Genomic DNA, 18,468 nt, shown 5'->3' on the forward strand with positions numbered 1-18,468 from the left:
ACCCTTGGCACAAATTTTGCGGCGACACGATGTATCCCCAATTCATCAGTCAACATTTGTTGACATGTACCATAACCAGTACCCTCTTCATCCGCAAGATCTTGAATGGTTCAGCCCGCATCTCGTGGTCGTGCGGTAGCGTTCTCGCTTCCCACGCCCGGGTTCGATTCCCGGCGGGGTCAGGGATTTTCTGTGCCTCGTGATGGCTGGGTGTTGTGTGCTGTCCTTAGGTTAGTTAGGTTTAAGTAGTTCTAAGTTCTAGGGGACTGATGACCATAGATGTTAAGTCCCATAGTGCTCAGAGCCATTTGAACCATTTTTTTTTTTTTTTTTTTTTGAATGGTTCAACGTCGATCCGCACGAACCAAATGTTGAAGTTTGGCAACAATGTCTGGCATTGTGCGGCTAATGGGCCTTCAGTGTGAGCATCATCTTCGACTTCTGTACGGCCGGCCCTGATCTGTGCATGCCACTCAAACACACGTGTCCGGCTCATGCTCTGTAGCCTAAACACTTGTTGAATCAATGATGACTAACTGACAACCCCAGCTGCCGACAGGTGTTGTTGATATACCTCGATGTGGACAGCTGAAAATGTGTGCCCCGACCGGGACTCGAACCCGGGATCTCCTGCTTACATGGCAGACGCTCTATCCATCTGAGCCACCGAGGACACAGATGAATAGCGCGACTGCAGGGACTTATCCCTTGCACGCTTCCCGTCAGACTCACATTCCCAACTGTCCACAATTCTACATACGTATTGTACCTTATAGACATTTTGCCCACCCACTCATTACTCGCGCACGCTTTGGCGATTCCCGTAAGAGTTTGGGCAACCTGTGCGCATTCACACAGAAGAAGGTCAATGGCTGGGTAGCCTTAAATTATATATACGAAGACAGTAACTTGTTCTCGAAAGAACAGTTACTGTTACAACAACACCTGTCGGCAGCTGAGGTTGTCAGTTAGTCATCATTTATTCCAGGGGAAAGCTGCACGGTCATCAACAGTAACTGTTCTTTCGAGAACAAGTTACTGTTTTCGTATATATACTTGTTGAATCATTGCAAGGGTCTCCGTAGCACTTTTCCCGAGATTCGCACAGAATTTGATACACACGCGCTGTTCTGTTCGCGGATCCATCGTAAACTCGCCACACACCAAACACAGAGTATTAGGGAAATCGCTGGGAACACGCACCAAGTCCTCCCAGCTGAATGCCACTCCGCACACTGACTCATCACATATGCAGCTCTCACCACCTAGCAGTGCAAAGATCTACTATGTCCTACTTTCCGTAACACTATTAGTTACCTCGTACTTGTGTGGAACCATGGATCATTTACGGAGTTTGGAAAGTCTGTGGCGATCAGTGCTCGTGCATACTTTGAGGCCGAAAAACAACAGGGCGCGAGCAATTCTGTATAACGGCCAGTAAAAGACGACTTCTGAATGTCTCGGTATCAGTGAAAGTGCAGTGAAGCGAATTTCTAGAGAATATAGAGAAACTTCATGTCTTGTGTCACCAAAAGAGAGTTCTGACAGGTGACAGACGTTTGCATTGGAATGCTCCATTGTTAGCTGCAACAAGCAGAAGACAAGCTTTGTTGGTGCTGCACATTTTAGCGATTTTGATCGAGATAAACTTGTGGTGCAGTGTTCTTCTATGGCACGGCAGTGCAGAAGTGTGCACAGAATAAGCTAAGTGAAAAATCCGTGCAACATGCACGTTTATTTATATATAAAAGCTGACTTACCACTTTTTCTTGTATGAGACCGCTTCTACAAGATCGTGTGTCCATTTAAAGTTCTATATTCATACACTTTACTGTTCTCGTCGCTTCTTCTGCTTAATCTTTCATTGATCGTATCAATACCCGTTCATATTGTGATATATTGTGAAATTTCTTACATTCGCGAGTGCCGCGATAAACTAGTATTGTTATCGTCAATTGTAGGCTTAAACTAAATTGTGCTCTTTTAAATTTTTAAGGACAGTAGAGCTATACTCATTCAGAACAATCTTTCTCTAATTTCGTTGTGCAATTGCATGAGAAATAGGTTAGTTTCAGAATTTTCGGATGCTTATAAAACTATATTTTCGTAAGTTAATGGTACGAGTGATTTTGATTTGGATAAGTAATTTAAATTTTTAAGGACAGTAGGGCTATCCGCTTTCAAAACAATCTTTCTCTAATGTCGTTGTACAATTACGTGAGAAATAAGTTACTTTCAGAATTTTCGGACACTTACGAAAGTGTATTTCCGTTAAGTTAATGGTACGAGTGTTTTGGATAAGTAATTTAATTCGTAGTCAATCAGCGTTTGTGGTTCACAGTTCAGCCAAAGTATACATCACCCCAGAATTTCGTTGTATATCAACGCAAATGAACTGTTTTCAGAATTTTCAGAAGCTTTGACGAACAATTTGTAACAAATCGGGGTTTATGATTTAGTTACTGTAGCAGAATTTCTAACACATTGTGTTACATCTAGTCTTCCCTTAGGAGCAGTAGACCACGACATTATCTTCATTTATCGTAAATTAACTCAGTTATCGAGTTTGCTAACAACTATAATTAACATCAAAACGTTTTAGGAAACTAGTAATTTTACCACAGGTTTTGTGTTGCCTTAACTGAAATCTCGTTTTCTGTATCTGCTTCAATTCTTATAGGAATTAGCAAATTGTTAGCTCTGAAAATTAAAAGATAATCAGCAGGTTTAATTTAAAGTCCTCTGTTCACTACCGTGTAATACATTGCACCAGCCAAAATGCAGCTCCCACTGTGAATGCTGTTCTGAAACAGGTGAGTTGGTTGACATTCGTAAGCAGCTGGGAATCGCTCTGACTACTGTCAAACAATTGACAGCTGCTCCGAATTGGTGTGTTGGAAGAGCTCCAGATGTACCGGTGATAACTGTACCAGGGGTACCCCAGATACTACACTCTCCTGTGGATCTTGTCTTCACTGCAGAAAGTACGGGATCTGTCATTACCCGTCCACTTGACTGCGAGCGGCGTGTCAATGGTAGATCTGTACAGGGTGGATGGGGGCCGGAGGGGGGGGGGGGGGGGGAGTGTCAGGGTGTTGTACCGATCCCACTAACCAAAAAGTTTGAGGAGCTGCCTTAATCTGAAACTGAGCCAGTGGGACTCGCTTCAACTCTTATGGGGAAACCTGTGTTGTCCAGTGTCAAGAGGAGGCAAACGCAAAAGGGAAGGGGCCTATTAATCGTCGGCAGTTCAAATTCACAGCTAATGACGGTAGCAAGGGGCAGGAAAGGACACCAGGTGCACTCCATATGAATACATAGGGCCCTCATTCAACCTGTTGAAGAGGCTATTCTGGCAGCTATTGAGGAAACAGGGTGCAATCAACTGCAGATTGTGGCGCACATTGAAACAAAGTATGCCTGTCGTCTGGGCTCTGAGGTCGTTCTTGGGTCATTTCTGATACTGGCAGAGAAGGTTGAGAAGACTAGACTTTCAATGAAGCTCACAATTGTCCACAGAACTGATCATGGCCCTTTGGATCTGAGTCAAGTGGAAGGACTGAACCAGAGACTTTGTAAGTTCTGTGGCACGCTGGGCTGCGACTTCCTGGATTTGAGCCATAGGCTTGAGAACTGTAGGGTTCGCCTAAATAGGTCAGGTGTGCACTCACATTAGAAGCTGCTACTCAGGTAGCTGACTGTGTGTGGGGTACATACAAGGGTTTTTTAGATTAGGCTATTCTCCATCAGCTCTAGGTAATGATGGCTGTAGGAAACCCAAAAATATCAGTGTAAGACCGCAAGAAATGCCCTCCGCCCCCTCCCCCTGCCCCCCCCCCCCCACACACACACACAGGTGAGAGTATTAAAATCCTAATGGTAAACTGCCGAAGCATTTGCAACAAAGTACCAGAGTTTGAAGTGCTCTTGAAAACTCCAAAAGTGATTCACAAGATGCACTCTGGATCGCAACAAGCAGTGCAGTCACCTAAGGATTGGGACACACAGCCAAACAGTTTGACACAGCTGCAGGAGTGGATGAAAGGCTGTACGTACTGGACTATGGCTCTAACAGACAATTTCTTGTGGACACCAGCTACACAGTGAGCACCATACCTGGACCTACAACAGAACAGGCTGAAGTACTGGATGATCGAAAAGTCAGTATAAATTTCAAAACTTAATAAACCACGGAATAATGTAGATAGAGAGGTTTAAATTGACACACATGCTTGGAATGATATGGGGTTTTATTAGGGAAAAAAAAGTGCACAGAATGTCGGACAGATGGCGCTGGACAGCAAAACGTCAGTGACTGCGCATGACAATCATGTATAAAAGGAGCTGTAATGAGAGAAAGAATCAGATGCGCCAGCAGCCACAGCATGCTGACATTACCTGAAAAGGACTTTTAGTGAAGCTGTATTATCAGAATGGGGAATGTGCTAGTTCAGCGTTACGATCCTATCGCCATAGGAAGGGGATTCGAACGGGTAAAGGTGGCGAGAATGATTTCGAAGTTCGAAGCCACAGGTTGTTTAGACGATAGGCCCCATAGTGGCCGACCGAGTACAAGGCGTAATGCTGCTGAGACAGTTCAGGAAGAAATGGAGACTGCAGTGGGTTCGTCTATGCACGGGGAAGTCAGCTCTCGTGCAGTCGCACGTTGCACTGGCATTCCATACACTACTGTTTGGTTGGCACTTAGGCGTACCCTCTGATGCTATCTGTACAAAATCCATCGGCACCATGAACTGTTACCTGGCGATTTAGTGAAGCGGAGGGCATTTGCGGTGTGGGCGTTTCAAAAGATGGCGGAAGATGACGATTAATTGAGTAACGTGTTGTGGACCGACAAAGCTCATTTCACGCTCCGAGGGTCTGTCAACGCCCACAACTGCAGAATTTGGGCTACCGAAAATCCTAGAACTGTCGTGGAAACTCCATTGCATGACGAGAAAGTCACAGTATGGGTTGGATTTACCACATCTACCGTTATCGGGCCTTTTTTCTTTGAGGAAATGCGTGATTCTGGTTTTGTAACTGCTACCATGACGTGTGAGAGGTACGCCGATATGTTACAGAATAACATCATCCCCAGCCTGGCTGATAAACACCTGCTGGAATGTACGATGTTTATGCAGGATGGCACTCCACCCCATATTGCTAGATGTGTAAAAGATCTCTTGCGCGCATCGTTTGGTGATGATCGTGTGCTCAGCCGCCACTTTCGTCATGCTTGGCGTCCCATGTCCCCAGACCTCAGTCCATGCGATTATTGGCTTTGGGGTTACCTGAAGTCGCAAGTGTATCATGATCGACCGACATCTCTAGGGATGCTGAAAGACAACATCCGATGCCAATGCCTCACCAGAACTCCGGACATGCTTTACAATGCTGTTCACAACATTATTCCTCGACTACAGCTATTGTTGAGGAATGATGATGGACATATTGAGCATTTCCTGTAAAGAACATTGTGGTGTCACCGCCAGACACCACACTTGCTAGGTGGTAGCTTAAATCGGCCGCGGTCCATTAGTACATGTCGGACCCGCGTGTCGCCACTGGTAGTGATCGCAGACCGAGCGCCACCACACGGCAGGTCTCGAGAGACGGACTAGCACTCGCCCCAGTTGTACGACGACGTTGCTAGTGCCTACACTGACGAAGCCTTTCTCTCAATTGCCGAGAGACAGTTAGAATAGCCTTCAGCTAAGTCCATGGCTACGACCTAGCAAGGCGCCATTAACCATATCTGGAGAGAGTCTCACTTGTATTATCAAGAGAAATGTACAACAAGAAATTAAAGTTAAGTATACGAGAAGCTTCGTTCTTTTCTTTATAGCTTTCATCACGTATCCTGTTTCAGACTTAACGCCAGTCGGCGTGTGTGTACGCGTGCCTTTCGGCTACTTCAGTGTGGCGTAGCTAGCTTGTTACGCCACAACAAACATCATCTTTGCTTTGTCTTACTTTGTTATGCTAATTATTGCAGCGCTATCTGTCAGATGCAGCGCTATCTGTCGGACATTTTTTGAACTTTTGTATTTTTTTGGTTCTAACAAAACCCCATGTCATTCCAAGCATGTGTGTCAATTTGTACCTCTCTATCTACATTATTCCATGATTTATTCAGTTTTCAAATTTATACTGACTTTTTATCACTTGGTAATACAATCAGTTGCTCTAGAAAACAGCTTTCGGTAATTATAGAGATTTCTTGAAGTTTTACATTTCTATGGAAGACAGTTTGCAAAAGCTGTGATAATACAGGTCCTGTTTATAGATGCACTCAGGGGGAAAAAGCAAACATGGCAATCAGTCTCTCAATGGATGAAGGAAATGCTATAAACATTTGACAACATCAAACTCTGCCTGCAGGATGCCATAACCCTGGCTCACCCCATCGCCAATGCCCTCTTGTCCATCACAGATGATGCTAGTGACATGGCAATTGGTACGGTTCTCCAGCAACTGATCAATGGACAACAGCAACTGTTATGGTTCTTTTCACAGAAGCTTACTAATTCACAATGCAAATGGTCTGCTTTCGGCTGCAAACACCTAGCTCTGTATGAGGCATTGCAGTACTTCAGAGTGGATGTGGACAGCACGCCGTTCACAGTTGACACCGACTGTTGACCACTCACAGAAGCTGTATGTCACCCGGCTAAAGACTGTCCTTTGAGGCATTTCTACCAACTCGACTATGTTGGCCAGTTCACCACTGATGTCCAATACATCAAGGGTGCCGAAAACTTAGTGGCAGATTATCTGTCATACATCAATGCACTACGTACAAACTTTATCTATGAAGTCCTCACCTCAGCACAAGGAAAAATAATCTACAAATCTGCAAGCTCGTGCAGAACTAATCGACCTGCTGAAGCTTTGATGCCGCACTCTTCCTGGTTCTGAAAAACAAATGTGGTGTGATGTGTCACAAGGTAGAATCCACATGTTACTTCCACTTCCAATGCAGAAACACATCATTGACAATGTCCACTACTTATCACACTCGGGAATTCGATCTTATATCGAACTAGTCACTGATCACTGATCATTTTCTTTGGGAAGATGTGAAATGCAACTCTGAATAGTGGACACTGGCTTGAAAAGCATGTTAGCACTGTAAAATTGGGCACCATGACAGCCCTACACTCATACAGTACAACATTCCCGCAGGTAGACAGTAGTATGTGCATCTAGTTCTAGTAGACCTGCTCCCAGAGTCCGGTGACAGCAGATACCTTCTTTCCACAACAGACTGTGTAACGTGATGGGTTGAAGCAATACCTGTACCAGATGTTGTGGCAGAGACCACAGTGAGGGCTTTCATGCACTCGTCAAATGTCCGGCCACCATTACCACAGACCCGGGCCTACAGTTTGAGTCAGCCCTGTTCTCTGAGCTGTACAATCTTTGTGGGGTTACACATTACCACACCACTTACACCCCCTGCAGAGCCACAGACTGGTAGAGTGGTGGCACCACCCACACCTTAAAAGCAGCACTCAAGTGCCACACGGTCAGTGAACAGAACCCCTGCCCTGGCTGGTACTGGTTGTGCATTAGGCTTTTAAAGAAGACCTGCAGGCATCTGTACAGCAAGCCACTTAACCTCCAAGATGAGTTCCCTGAACCCGCAGCTCGTGGTCCCAAACCAGTTAACAGACCTCGTCAGGTAAGTGAAAGAGCACATCTTGTATATTAGGGTGCCTCAGCCAGAGTCTCAAGGATCTGCCAAGATCTTTATACACAAGGCCCTAGCAAAATTCAAATTTGTCATGCTGTGCCATGACACTGTACCATACTCCAGCCCCCACAAAATCCTGTGGAGGGGATGCAACCTCTTTGATATACTTTGCCTTGACAAGCCCACAACAATTTCAGCTCACAGACTCAAGCATGCCAGGGTTCTACACAACACTGCTGATGCTCAGGACACCCACCCTGCAAAATTGGCTGCAAATCACAGCTGCAGGTGAATACCCCATGCTTATCGGAGTCACTGCAACTGACGCCTCCTGCTGGTCCTTCTCCTCCTGCATCAGATGCCACTCTGCAGTACTGTTACAGTTGCACCTGTTGACTAGCACCTCACCACAATGACTACATTGTCAACTAAGAGAAGATGTTCAAACCACCTCCTCCAGTGCCCTGCACTACAAGGGGGTGGACTGTGTGGGGACTTTACCCATCAGGGATGTGAAATATATAATAGACTACAGTCCTTGACAATAATAATATTTTTGTTCTTTGGTGAAGTGTACTCTCTCTATATCAGTTTGTCCATATGTCAAGTTCCATTTTGTATGGATGTAATTTCAAGTGTTCTCAAGTTATTAATAAAGCAAGTGATATTAGTAACCAGTGTATTAGAGCGTCATCCAGTGCATTTCCCACACTAAAGTCTAAATGAATTATGTGAGTTCGTCATGAAATAAAATCTTGCTAATAACAGACGTGCACTGTTCCAGTTTGTCAGGTCAACTGACACTCATTGAATAACATTAAGTCTCAGGTCAGACAGACCACAAAATATCTGTGCACTTTTCCGAAGGGATATGAAAAGTTTTTGCTCCTTGGTTTAACACTTGTAGTGTAGGAGACTACAGTCGCTTGTTAACCTTATCAAGAAGCTTACAGAAATTTTTACAATGTATTTTGAGAAACTTCCCTTCCACTGATTTTATGTGCTGAAGGTTACATAGCCTATGTTCACCAACATTTTACCATACTTCATAAAACATTCAAACTGTAGCACATGCGACAATATTCCAACACAAGTTTTACTATGGAAATATTTATAGGGGACGGAACCTTGTGGATGGGATAGCATTCTGAAAATGCCAGACTCTTTTACAAGGATGTTGCAAATGCTACAAGCATGAGAAAAAGCTAATCTGATTGTTGTGAGAATGATATCACAGAGGGATAAATTTATTTGAGGACTGAAGGGAGTCGTACCCTGACCAGAATATTCCACTGAAACCTTCTGTGCCTTGGTTTTACTGGACTAATAAAGAGGGATGAGGCTATTTTTAAGCACATACTTCAGGCATGCACTTTGCAGTGGTTTCCAGAATAGGCATGTACGAGGGGCATTTGAAAAGTTCATGCTAAAATAAAAACTACTTACGTGTTTGGGGTAAACCTTTTTTATTTTTCAACATAGTCTCCTTTTAGACTTATACACTTCGTCCAATGCTGTTCTAACTTGTTGATCCCTTCTGAATAATAGTAATTGTGCAAGTCTGAAAAATAGCTAGTAGTTGCTGCAATCACCTCCTTGTTTGAATAAAATCTTTGTCCCGCCAGCCATTTCTTCAAATTGGGGAACAAATAGTAGTCCAAGGGAGCCAAGTCTGGAGAGAAGGGGGGATGTGAAACGAGTTGGAATCCTGTTTCCATTAATTTTGTGACCACAACTGCTGAGATGTGTGCTGGTGCATTGTCCTGATGGGAAAGAACATTTTTGCAGTCCAGTCGCTGGTTTTTTTCTTGCAGCTCGGTTTTCAAACAGTGCAATAATGATGAATAATATGCACCTGTAACTGTTTACCAGATAGTTGATGAGGATTATTCCTTGGAAATCCCAAAAGACACTCGCCATAACCTTTCCGGCCGAAGGAATGGTCTTCGTCTTTTTGGAGCAGATTCTCCCTTGGTAACCCATTTATTAGATTGTTGTTTGGTCTCAGGAGTATAGTAATGTATCCATGTTTCGTCCACATTGACGAAACGCTGCTTAAAGTCCTGCAGGTTCTTCCTGAACAACTGAAAACTGTCCTTGCAACACTTCACACAATACCGTTTTTGTTCAAGCGTGAGCAATTGCTGAACTCATCTTGTGGATAGCTTTCTCATATCAAAATGTGTATGTGTATTATGTACCCATTCATTCGAGTTACCCACAGCATTATCAATCTCACACACCTTAACTCTCCTGTCATCCATCACCATATCATGGATTTTGGCAATGATTTCTGGAGTCGTAACCTCCACAGAGTGTACAGAACATTCAGCATCACTTGTGCCCATTTTGCCACTCCAAAAATTTTGATACCACTTATAAACTGTTCTAATCGAAGGTGCAGAGTCACCATAATGTTTATCAAGCTTCTCTTTAGTGTCCTGAGGTGTTTTTCCTTTCATAAAGTAATGTGTAATCACCACACAAAATTCTTTTTCGTCCATTTTTTGACAATCACTCAACTTCCTTGATTCACACGAGTGCCAAACACAAAGAAATAGACCAATATGGCTGAAACTTGGTGTGCATTCTTTCCAAAGATGCTACTAGTGAAACATGTCCTCGATACGCGCCGGTGTTGCCCCTCGTAGTGCTGTTAGGAGGGGAGTGTCAGAAAGGAGGGGGGCAGTAGGAGATTTCCAGGGAGAAGTGTATTTACATGTGATCAGTATGGCCATTATGAGTGAGAAAAGCCTGGAAGACATGGGTGTGAATGCAAACTTAAAGAGAAAATAGAAATTTATGTATTTAATAAATCATTTTTTGGATAAATTTAATTTCTTACCCATAAATGCAATGTTAATTATCAACTGTCTGGTTCCAGTATTTCTTTTGCAACTGCCTCATAGTTACCAAGTTTCTTGACTTTGCATTTACAATCCTATTAAAAGCAGAATAGACCATTCTTTCCACATTTATCTTCCTTTGTTTCCTCATCCATCTTTTCTCCTGCAAACGTCTTCCACTCCTATCACCAGCTTCCACAAACCACTTCTTTTTGTACTATCAGAGTTCAACATATTAAAATTCTGTTACAGATGACAAATTCTTTTATCGTGACAAGAGGAACAATGCTGTACTGTTTGATTTGCTCAGTAGAAGACATCAAATAATGACAGCAAACAGATCCTTGGTAAGATGTGAAATTTCTGTTGCTTAATGTCTCTGTGATATTTGCTTCTGTAACTGTGAATAGCATATCTGAGAATTTACATCCACGTATCCATTTATTTAAAAGTCAACATTAAACACATTAGTTTTCTTGCTTGAGCTAATTTTTTTACTGACATGTTTCCTAGACAGTGAGGCATCCACTATATTGTTCACCATATCTTTACTTGAATTTTGGTGGTTGAAGGGACCTTTATTCTGTATTTGATTGTAGATTCAGTTAATAATTATTCTGGCTTCAGCTTGTGTAGTTATACAGTCCTTTATTCATCATCTTTTGTAGATCCAGTCAAAAAGGAGAATTCTCAGGGATGTGAAATGAGTCAAGGTGTACAAAAGACAAGCAACTCATAGGAAATTAATCTGCATACTCTGTTTCTAACTGACTGTCACTGTACTCCTGCAACATTATTTCTACTTATGCCAGCTACAATTAGCTAGTAAATTAGGAGGAAGGATACTACATGAAGAAGAAAGCTGTTGATTTCTCAGTTATATTAAATAGTTGCTGTTTATGTTCTATTGGTAGGCCTACCTTAATATTTAGTTTGTTAGTATTCTTAAATAAAAAAGTTACGTACAAGGACTATTCAAAAAATTCCTGAACTTTGTCCACAAATTTTTTCTATGCTTATCTTTTACTTATTGTGCATGGTCTTCTTCAAAACACTCTCCTCCACAATTGATACTTCGCTCCCAACACTTACTCCTCTTGTTGGACTGCGTGAAGCACTGTCTCCAAATTTTCTTTTATCTCATCTATCATTGCAAATCTTCAGCCTTTCAATGGGGTTTTCAACTTTGAAAATGATTCTCTTGAGGAACATCTTGTTCTCATTTGCGTGATCCAAAAGCATTTCTAAGATTGTGAGGTGGAGGTCTTTCTGGTCTTCTAGTCTAGACTCATGAACCGTGGGATGAATTTGGCAGCAACACGATGCATTGCAAGACACTGTGTCAGGATTTCATGACGTGATCCAACTGAAATGTTACATTCTTTGGCAATCTCTCAGACAGCCTGCCTTTGACTGGCATGCATAATTTTGTTGATGTTCCTGACATGAGTAGCATCGGTAGACATCAAAGGGCATCCTGAACAAGGCTCATTGTTAACTTCTGCCTGGCCATTTTTAAACCATGTGAACAATTCATAATACTGGGTACAGCTTAAGCACTCATCACTGTAGGCTTCCTGAATCATTTGGTGTGTGTGTGTAAAGGGTTTCTTGAATTTCATGCAAAATTTAGTGTGAATGTGTTGCTCCTCTAACTCTGCCATCTTGAAATTTGCAAACTGTGTGACTCGGCGTTCTACTCAATACAGCACTGAACAATAACTAACAAACATTCAACAATGAAACTTCTGGTTGTTAAAACAGATTAAACACAGGTGTATGTATGGATGCCAACTCCATTTCACTCCAACACACCAATGGCGGAAAATTACAAATGTTTCGGAACTTTTTGAGCAGACTTTGTACATCTTGTTGGGATGCGGTAACTGAATGTTACTATCATTGCAGCCTATACATCCACAATAGCGGAAAACAAAATTCCTACTATTGTTTTCTGTAAGGTGGCAGTATATGCATGCTAACAAATAACTAAACTTAAACTGTCATGACAGGCAAACTAGAACATAAATGTAAGAACATAGTTTAAAAGCATAAATATCACTTATTAACAATGAATATTTACTACAAACATATTTTACTTTCTTAATAGTTAGTTGAGTGGAATTAGAGTTCTATACCTAACACAGTTATTTAATTTAAACAATTCTGCTGTCTCTTGGCAGTCTATGATGTAGTAACTATGCTCTGCTATTGCTCTGTAGAACTTCGTAACTCTCTGTAGAAGAGACAAAAGGTAATAACCTCAGAATGAACTGTTAGAACTGTGCTCTATGGTGTAATTGTAGGAAATGTGGCAAAGCTGTGAAAGAACTGTGGTGAGTGTCAGCAGTGCATCGACTTTTATTCCTTTTGGTGGAAGGATCTTTGTCTGCAGTCATATTTCTGGGAAGAAAAGTAGTCCATGGTTGACAGCACTGTCCGTGGTAGCTGATGACACCATTAGCAGATGGATGTGATGCACTAATGGATGTGCTGTGGAAGCCAAAAATAGCCCTGGTTGGTGAAAGACATTTGGTGGCTGTTGCTTGGAATTGAGGAGGTGACTGACAAGTTATTTGCATGTGTGTTGGCAGTCACTCATGGTATTTCAGTGTACCTGTTTGAACTATTTACACAGCACCTCTGTGACAACGTTAAAAATACACTATTTTACTACTTGTAATGCAGCTTAGTAATGAAGACTGCTGCTCGGCTTGTAGATACCAGGAGTTTTCAGTCAGTGAATGTAGATAATCAGGAAATTTTTGGAATTATTCCTAGAAAGTTGAGATGAATGAAAAACTGATATGGTACCATCAAATGCACGAATTAAGCATAAAGCTCTATTCTGGCTACATTACACTAAGCTTTCATTGTGCTGATTTGCAAGCAGAGTTACTAGCAGACTTTTTGTACTTTCAAACATTATTGCCCTGTATCATGATTTTCTAAAGTACTGCTAGTTGAAAAATTATTTATTATATGGAAGCATGCTATAAGAATATAAGGTGAAGATGAGCACCAGACATTTTGCAAAAGCCTGTTCAGCTATCTTGGTATTTTTACGTTTACTACTAAAGTTAGTAATAACGAATACACTGTTCAAAGAAGAGGAAGAATATTTGGGATTAGCTTATAGAGATAGCAAGATTCCAGCTTGATTACATCTACATCAAACAGATACCCCCAGATCAAAAATTTGATTGTAAGGGGTACACAGGAACAAATAATGACTCATACCAAAATTTAGTGATGATGAAGAGAAGACTGAAGTTTAAAAGAGTTGTCTAGAATCATTGTGGAAAGAAATGGGATACTGAACTACTGAGGAATACTGAGATGCATTTGGATTTCTCTAATGCTGTAATGAATAACACAATAGACATTTCAGGTGAGGAGGAATGAACATCTCTGAAAATCACAGAAGCTGAAAAGACAAATATAGGTACAAAGAAGGAAATCACGAAGAATCCTTGTGTAACAGTGGAAATACTTTAATTTATTGATGAAAGAAGGAAGTGCAAAACCTTCACGGAAAGACAGGAATCTAACAATATAAGTCACATAGGAGTGAAATAAATAGGAGGAGCAGGGAAGCCAAAAAGAAGTGGCTGCATGAGAAATGGGAAGAAGTTGTAAGAGGAATGGTCACCAGAAGAACTAATTCAGCATATATAAAATTCAGGACAGCCTTTAGTGAAGTTAAAAGCAAAGGTGTCAAAATTAAGAGTGCAAGAGGAATTCTGCTGCTAAACACAGAGGAGAGAGCATATAGGTGAAAAGAGTACATTGGAGGCCTCTATGAGAAGAAGGAACTGATGATCTGATATAACAAGAAATGGCACTCAGTATGGAAAACATAGGGGATACAGTGTTATTAGGGACACCACTTTTGAAAACGTGCAATTAAATAAGGTGGCAGGTATGACTAACATTCCTTTTGAATTATCATATCATTAGGCAAGTGTCAACTGAACAACTATAGCTGGTTTTCAGAATCTTATCAGAGCAGAAACATATTACCAGACTTCCAGAAAAATACTTTCATGCAATCCCAAATATAGGAAGAGCATTTAAGTGTGTGAACTATTGAATGATACTCTTAACAACTTATAGTTTATAGAGGAATGTGAAATAAAACTGAGGATCTTTTAGAGGACAACCATTTTCTGTTTAGGAAGAGGAAAGGCACCAGAGAGACAGTTCCAACATTGCAGCTGATAATGGAACAACGACTTAAGAAAATCAAGATGCTCCCATAAGATTGATTGACTTAGAGAAAGTGTCTGACAATGTAAAATGTTGCAAGGTATCCAAAATTCTCAGGAAAGTAGGTGTAAGCTACAGCGATAATATACTATGTCTACAAGAACCAAGAGTAAAAAATGAGAATTGAAAATTAAGAATGAAATTTTTACATCACAAATGGTATAATACTATTATCTATGGTTCATAGAAGCGCTGAAAGAATTAAAAGGTAGGATCAGGAGTGGAATTAAAATCCAGGGTGAAAGGATATCAATGATAAGATCCACTGAAGACATTGTGGTCCTCAATGAAAAGAAGAAATGCAAGACATGTTCAATAATGAGCACAGACTATGGTTAGGGAATATATCACAGAAAGTTGAAAGTAATGAGGAGCAGCAGAAATCAGATTAGTGGTAAGCTAAACATCAAAATGTGGGACTATGAAGTAGATGAAGTAAAGGAATTTGGCTACCTAGGGGGCAAAATAACGCATGACTGACAAAGCAAGGACAGAAAAGGAGATTACCACAGGTAAACTGGGCATTTCTGTTCAAAAGAAGCGTGCTAGTATCAAACATCAGCCTTAATTTGGAGAAGAAATCACTCTATCTGAATACTGTTTCATTAGGTTAATCACAATCTGTATTCTAATGTTATAAATAATTACTTCTCATTTCCATTATCATCTGCCATTACTGATTTGTATTTTGCTTCTAGATTTCAACACTGACAGATCCTGAGTACAGACTTTCACCTGATCTGAAATACATTCTCATAATGTACAATGTGTCACGTGTAAGTACCTGATCAAGTTAAGTTTTGGTATATCAGAATTGTTTCTACCTTTTTTTCCATTTATCAGTTGATCAGTTGATTAAACACATTTGAAACTTCCTCGCAGATTAAAACTCTGCACCAAACCAGTACTCAAACCTTTAGCAGTAAAGCGCTCTAATGACTGAACCTTCAAACTGATCACGCTCCCTGTGTCAGTTCCCGTATTTTTGCATGTTATCTCCCACACTTTTCTGGCGTCACATGATCTTACATCTCTAACTATGAACCCCTCCCCACCCCCCACACTTTCTCCGTTCTATCCCTGTTTGCACCCACTAAATCCACCTCATCCTGCCGGCCGGAGTGGCCGAGCAGTTCTAGGCGCTACATTCTGGAGCCATGTGACCGCTACAGTCGCAGGTTCGAATCCTGCCTTGGGCATAGAGGTGTGTGATGTCCTTAGGCTAGTTAGGTTTAAGTAGTTCTAAGTTCTAGGGGACTGATGACCTCAGCAGTTAAGTCCCATAGTGCTCAGAGCCATTTTTGAACCACCTCATCCAGTCACATCTTCCATTCCCCTGCTTTACACTTATCTGCCCTCAAACCTGCTACCCATAGTAATATACATATATTTATTAATGATTAGTTATTCTCTACTTTGACCCTTATGGCTTCTCGCCAATTTTAGTGAGTTTTCGCCTTCCACTATCATCGTCTTCCTCAGATTTAATCTCATTTCCCCCCCCCCCCCCTTGTGCATCCATTTCATCCTTTTCACATGTATTTGGAGTATTTTTTGGATGTAATTCTACTTTCTTATGTAATTCTTCGCATTTTTTGCACCACCATGGATCCTTGCTCCTTCCATCTGCGTCAATACAGAAAAGTTTGCTTATCCCTAGCCAGATCCCAGTCCCACATACTGTTCCTGCGTTGTTGCTTGGCTCACGAAGTCCCCCCTAATGGCCTTACCATCAAATTACCCATGTCTGGTTGCCAACCCTCCTTCCACAATGACCTCCACCTCTTCAGATACCGCCAATCCTTAGACCTCACCAACATAGTCCTGCAAAACCACATCAACCAAGCCCAATCCTCCTTGCAATACCTTCTCTCCATCTGCAAAATTCTCCTGCTATGTAATCCCAAATTCCTGTAACCCATAACACACATTGAAACTCTTGCCCTACAGGAACTTGAGCAACATGTACAATGCCACCTCAAAAAGCTCTCGATCCTGCTCACTTCCTACTCCCACCTCGGAGTACCACTGTCCACCACTTCTACGACAACATTCAAACTTCCCCCACGCCCCCTCATAGCTTACTGACCCTGTCTCGCAGACCTACTACACTTACCCCACCCTCCAAAACTCCCTCCCACCACCACACAGAACCCAGAACCTAAACATACCTGCAACACAGTTATGAACCTTTCCTCCAGAAGCCTTAGTCCCACAGAAATATCAGTCCTTTACGAAGGCCTTGCCTTTTGCCCCACTCCCAAATTCAACAATGCTGGACTAGCTAAAGACCTTCTCTCCTTCTCCTGGTCCCTACAGTGGAAACACTTTTTCGTCACTAACCTGACCAATCAGACTCAACTAATGACCAATACTGAACCTTGCCTAACTCAGTTCACTCCTCCATCCAACTGTGATCCACCCCCACTGCCTCCAAACCACCCCCTGTTAACATTCCAGAATTTCTTAACCTCGAACCTTGCCTACCATCATTCCCCAAATCCCTCAACATGCAAACTAACCTTACATCCGCAGAAAGAACCACAGTTCACCATCTGAAAACTGATCCTGACCTTATAATCCTACCTGCAGACAAAGGCTCCACCACCGTTGTTTTGAACCGCAAGGATTACGTGGCAGAAGGGCTCCGTCAGCTGTCAGATATTTCCACCTACAAACCATGCCACAGTGATCCCATTCCAGTAATCCATCAGGATCTCCAGTCACTACTCAAATCCTTAGGCCCATCCCAGAACCCCTCCCCAGAGTCCATCTCTCTACTTACCAACCACCCAGGATGCCCCATTGTGGCCAGTTACTGTGCCCACACTGAAAGAATCTCTGCTCTCGTAAACCAACACCTTCAACCTATTACCCGGAACCTATCCTCCTATATAAAAGATACCAACCATTTCTTCGACCGACTCTCCACAGTTCCTGTCCCTTTACCACACGTGCCCTGCTCGACACTGTTGATGCCACCTCCCAGTACACTAACATCCCTAATGTCCATGGCCTTACTGCTTTCAAACACTACCCTTCCAGATGCCCTATGGATTCCAAACCTACAACCTCCTTCCTAGTCTCCATGACCAACTATATCCTCACCCACAATTACTTCTCCTTTGAAGGCATTACCTACAAATAAATCTGCAGTACAGCTATGGGCACCCACGTGGTACCATCCTTTGCTAACCTATTCATGGGCCATCTAGAGTAACCCTTCCTAAAAACCCAGAATCCTAAACCCCTCACCTGGTTGAGATTTATCGATGACATCTTTGCTATCTGGATTGAAGGTGAGGACACCTTATTCACATTCCTCCAAAACCTCAACAACTTCTCCCCCATTTGCTTCACCTGGTCCTACTCAACCCAACAAGCCACCTTCCTAGATATTGACCTCCACCTCAGGGATGGCTACAACACTACCTCCGTCCATATCAAACCTACTAATCACCAGCAAACCTCCACTTCAACAGCTGCCACCCATTCCATACCAAGAAGTCCCTTCCATACAGCCTAGCCACCTGTGGTCGTCACATCTGCAGTGACGAGCAGTCCCTCTCAAAATATACTGAGGGTCTCACTGAATCCTTCACTGACCGTAACTATCCTCCCATCCTTGTACAAAAACAAATCTCCTGTGCCTTA

At 42.2% G+C, this 18,468-nt stretch overlaps 1 protein-coding gene across 1 annotated transcript in view; it reads left to right on the forward strand.

The window, feature by feature from the left end:
• The window catches only part of LOC126263288 (venom dipeptidyl peptidase 4-like), a 276,946-nt gene that overhangs the window by 157,221 nt on the left and 101,257 nt on the right, over positions 1-18,468 (forward strand). Inside the window, exons 3-4 of the mRNA XM_049960374.1 lie at positions 10,798-10,892; positions 15,513-15,590. Coding sequence (XP_049816331.1) covers positions 10,798-10,892; positions 15,513-15,590 — 173 coding nt within the window. The remainder of the gene's footprint in view (positions 1-10,797; positions 10,893-15,512; positions 15,591-18,468) is intronic.

This window comes from Schistocerca nitens, chromosome 6 (assembly GCF_023898315.1).
Source record: "Schistocerca nitens isolate TAMUIC-IGC-003100 chromosome 6, iqSchNite1.1, whole genome shotgun sequence".
Lineage (NCBI taxonomy): Eukaryota > Metazoa > Arthropoda > Insecta > Orthoptera > Acrididae > Schistocerca > Schistocerca nitens.